At 44.8% G+C, this 4,174-nt stretch overlaps 1 protein-coding gene across 1 annotated transcript; it reads right to left on the bottom strand.

The window, feature by feature from the left end:
• Positions 1 to 616: 616 nt before the first annotated feature.
• LOC308274352 (poly(rC)-binding protein 2-like) lies at positions 617 to 1,624 on the bottom strand (the record flags this gene model as incomplete). The annotated part of the gene is made up of 1 exon (XM_080712013.1): positions 617 to 1,624. The coding sequence occupies one exon, from the start codon at positions 1,622 to 1,624 to the stop codon at positions 617 to 619; it is 1,008 nt and encodes a 335-aa protein (XP_080568139.1).
• Between the last annotated feature and the right edge of the window lie 2,550 nt (positions 1,625 to 4,174).

Here is a 4,174-nt window from a genome sequence, read left to right as displayed (position 1 = left end):
CGTTCGTTCCTAGGAGAGCCTAATCGCCAATCTTAGGGCACAAGTTTTTCAAGGACCAACCAGGTATAGAGCTATGGTGAAAAAGCCAATAAAAACATGGGAGTGGTAAAACAGAGGAAAATACCTTAATTGCAATAAAGGTTTCTATTCAAACCATTTTAGGGCTCTCTGAAGGATAAAAGGTACAAAAATAACAGCAAGACAACAGGAATAAAACCCACATGAATCACTGTGGAATCCAGTTTCTATTCACAACAAAAAAGCTCCAGTCCATCTTTTAATTTTTTTTGAAAAATTCCTGACATTACAGAACTAAACTGAAATGTATTAATATTCCACGCTTTTACATTTCCATGACAAGCAGAAAAATTCATGAGCCAAAAAAGGGGGGGGGGAAGCTTATAAAACTAAATATGGATCTCAGCATTAACAGCTGAACAGAGAAAGGAATTAAAACTCTTTAATTAAAAAATCACGAGTGGATGATAAAGTGTGTAGAAACTGAAAATTTACAAACTATTTAAAACCTGGAATCGCTGACTGTTCAGAAACTACACAGATGGATCATGAGTGGTGATGAACAGCAGAAAGGGATTATGGATGAATCTGCAGTGTTCTAGCTGCTCCCCATGCCACCCTTCTCGGAGGAAAGCCTGACATTGATTAGATATTGAGCCAGGCTAATGCTGGCAGCAGATCCAGTGATGGTAACCTGCCTATCAGTAGATCCTTCCACTGGGTTCGCAATTTTGATCTGCGCACCAGACATCTGACGGATCTCATTGATTTTGGCGCCTTGACGCCCGATTATGCAGCCAATCAAATCATTTGGAATAGTGAGTTCATGAGAAGTAGTCTGAGCAGATGCATCCAAACCTGCCCAATAGCCTTTCACCTCTGGAGAGCTGGATTCAATGCCACTGAATCCAGTGTTGCCATGCGTCATGGGAAAATGAGATTGTTGCATTGCCAACTGGTGCAGCTTGGTCAAATCTGGCTGTGGAATGGCATACTGTCCTTGAATGGTATAAGCCTGACCACCCGCAAAGATGACTGGAGAACTTGACGGCTTGGGCCGGTATGGGATGGTCACGCCCTTCGGGGGGGACTGGGAGAGAGTCTCCAACATGACCACGCAGATCTGTTTGACACACTCAATGATGGATTGCGGAATGCCAGCAATTGTGATGACCCGCTCAGTTGAGTTGGGGAGCATATCCCCTGCCACTTGGACTTGAGCCCCTGTACTCTCTCGTATTTCCTTGATCTTGCAACCACCTTTTCCAATGAGAGAACCACACTGACTAGCAGGGACCACCAGCCTCAGGGTGACTGGGGGTCTACTGGCAGCTGTACTATTAGTCATAGAGCTGCTAATGTCCTCTTCCAGTTTGTCAATGATCATAGCAAAGGCTTTGAAGATGGCATTAGTGGGTCTCGCCAATGTGATAATTCTTTCAGGACAATTCCCTTCTGAGATGTTAATACATGCACCACTCTCCTCCTGCATCTTCTTAACTGATTCTCCTTTCTTTCCTATGATACTGCCAACTTCCTTTCCATGCATAAGTAGCCGAATAGTGAGAGTGAAATTTAATCCACCTTCAATCACACCGGTGTCCATGTCGAGCAGTAATATGGGGAGCTGGACTTTGAGTGGTCAAGTCTTTGGTCACTGGTGGGGGTGAAAGTCAAAAACTGCAGGCGCGAGAGGACTGAGGGGAAAAGGGGAGCAGGCGGGAAGGAGAAGGGCGGGAGGCCAGGGGCAGAACAATAGGGGCTGGCGGAAGGCAAGGGGGGCCCCAGGGGCGGGGCGGGCGGAGGAGGAGGGAGGGTGGAGGAGGAGGAGGAGGAAGGGGGAAAGAGACAGGGGGGGGGGCGGCGGGTGGAGGGCGGCGGAGGGCGGGGCGGGCAGGAGAGGGCTCAGGCTGCTGCTGCTTCAGCTACTGCCTCTGCTGGTCTGGGAATTAAGACCTTTTGAGATGTTGTAAAGTTAAACTTGTTGTTCTTGAAGTTTTACAGGTCCAGGACCATTAGACAATACAAAAAGTGAAAGTTTCTATTTTTGTAAATTCATAGAAGATCTGAGTTCTGTTCAAAATACCACATACAAAAAAAAAAAAAAAAAAAAAAAACTCCTTAGGTTAAAAACAACATGTTTGGGGTTTTTCCTCCCAAGCTTTATGCCACAACTTTTCAGAATGTTAAATATAATGTTTCATATTCTATTACAAATGAGTTGGCTACCTGATCTTTAATTTAATATGCAAACAGGTGGATGGTCCAAAATAAAGTACTAACATATCAGTGTTTTTTTTTATAGATGCCCACTAAATCACCAGGAATGAATTTGAACCAAGATAACCAGGCTCCTTCAGCCTTCCAGCTACAAATGAGAACAAAACCTTATATAAAGAATTCCTGGCTGGGCATGGTGGCACATGCTTGTAATCCCCGCGCTTGGGAGGCAGAGACAGGAGGATTACACAGGTTCGAAGCCAGCCTCGCTGGTTTAAGAGACCCTGTTTCCAATTAAAATATAAAAATGGGTCTGGGAGTGTAGCCTGGAGGTAGAAGGGTTTCCAGGAACCCCAGTACCACCAAAAAAAAAAAAAAAATTCCTTCCGAAACGGGGTTTCTTGAGAAGAAACCTGGCATTTCCTTATCGGATTCTTGTCTGCGGTGAGCGAAGAATGACACCCACAGATGTCAGGAAGGGGAGTAAAAGGTTTATTGGAAGCAGGGAATAGAGAAAAATGGCCGAACACTCCTAAGGGCTGTTGGAACTTTTGATGTCCAGCAGCTGCCTTCAGGTCACTACCGGAGTGTAGCCTGGGGCAAGTGCCTTCAGTTGCAAGTTGCTGTCTCCCAAAGTCCAGGCAATCTGCCAGAAAGGAAGTGCAGGTCACCCCTAGGGGCCCTGGTCGGCCTTGATGTCCAGCAGAGGCCTTCAGGTCACTACCCGAGTGTAGCCTGGGCCAAGTGCCTTCAATTGCACTCCACTTTATCTCAAAGCTAATGTGACCTGCAAGAGAAAGAGAAGCTCCCCAACAGGGAGGGGTTCCCAGAGTGGGTAACTGTCCTGGTGACTGTGCTAGGGGTTTATATATATCTGCATGTCCTCTGTTGGTTGGAGTTTGGGAAGCAGTTCCTAAAATTTGCTTAGGGTATTTTCATGTCCTTTGAGGGGTCTCCTTTCAGTAGGAGTGTCAGACTTGTTCCAGTGATGTCTCCCGGGTTTGTTGATTAGTAAACAGATGGTTTTATGAAGCTTTGGTCCTTCTTATCTCTGAACCTTAGAAGAGCTGGTCTCTTTTAGGAGCCTTGGAAGTTAATTAGTATTCGTCGCCCCTCAGAAAATTAAGTTTTTTCTACCAAGGCCTCTTCCCTATCTGCCTACTTCCTTTCTACCTCCTCACTTCCACAGTGCTCTAGAAACCCTAACTGCAGTATTCTGACAGCACCCCCACTATCTCAAAGCAGTTAGAGCAGTCATTTCCCCACTTTTCCTAACGGCAGTTAGGGTCACTTCATCAGAGAAAGGATATGAGGCAGAACAGAGGACCTGGATGGCAGGGGTTAAAAAGGCCATTTGTATCACCTTCTGTGAGGTGGGTGGAGGTGAGCAGAGACACTAGAACCTCAGTAAGGTTTAATATCGCACCTCCCAAGACTTTTAGGGCTTACTTTCTTTCAGGAACCCTTCCGCCCAATGAGGTGAGCTGTTTTTGTCTTTTAACTTTCCCTGACTAAAATAAACTTTCACATTTCTATACCCTTCACTAGTCTTTGGACTTCTTTTGTTAAAATTCACTGAACAAGAACCCTATGAAGGTAGATACCCCATTTTGCATCCAGCATGATTCTTATTGATCAGAATTCCTTCAGGTACTCTGGCTTTTTTTATTCTATAGAAATATTAGGAGTGTTCTTTCTAGTTCTATGAAGAATGTCATTTATCTTGATGGGGATTTCAATGAACAAGATGAATCTTATGAGCCAGACATGATGTTGCACATGTATAATTGCAGTACCTGAGAGTCTGAAAAAGGAGGATCACAGGTTTGAGGCTAGCCTCAGAAACTTAGAGAGACCCTTTACAATTTAGCAAAATCATGTTTTAAAATAAAATAGGGCTGAGGATGTACTTCAAATGTAGAAAACCCCTGGGTTC

This window comes from Muscardinus avellanarius (genome assembly GCF_963383645.1).
Source record: "Muscardinus avellanarius genome assembly, chromosome: 1".
NCBI classification, from domain to species: Eukaryota; Metazoa; Chordata; class Mammalia; order Rodentia; family Gliridae; genus Muscardinus; species Muscardinus avellanarius.
Note: the sequence above shows the minus strand (reverse complement) of the source record. Positions and strands in the feature narration are given on the sequence as shown.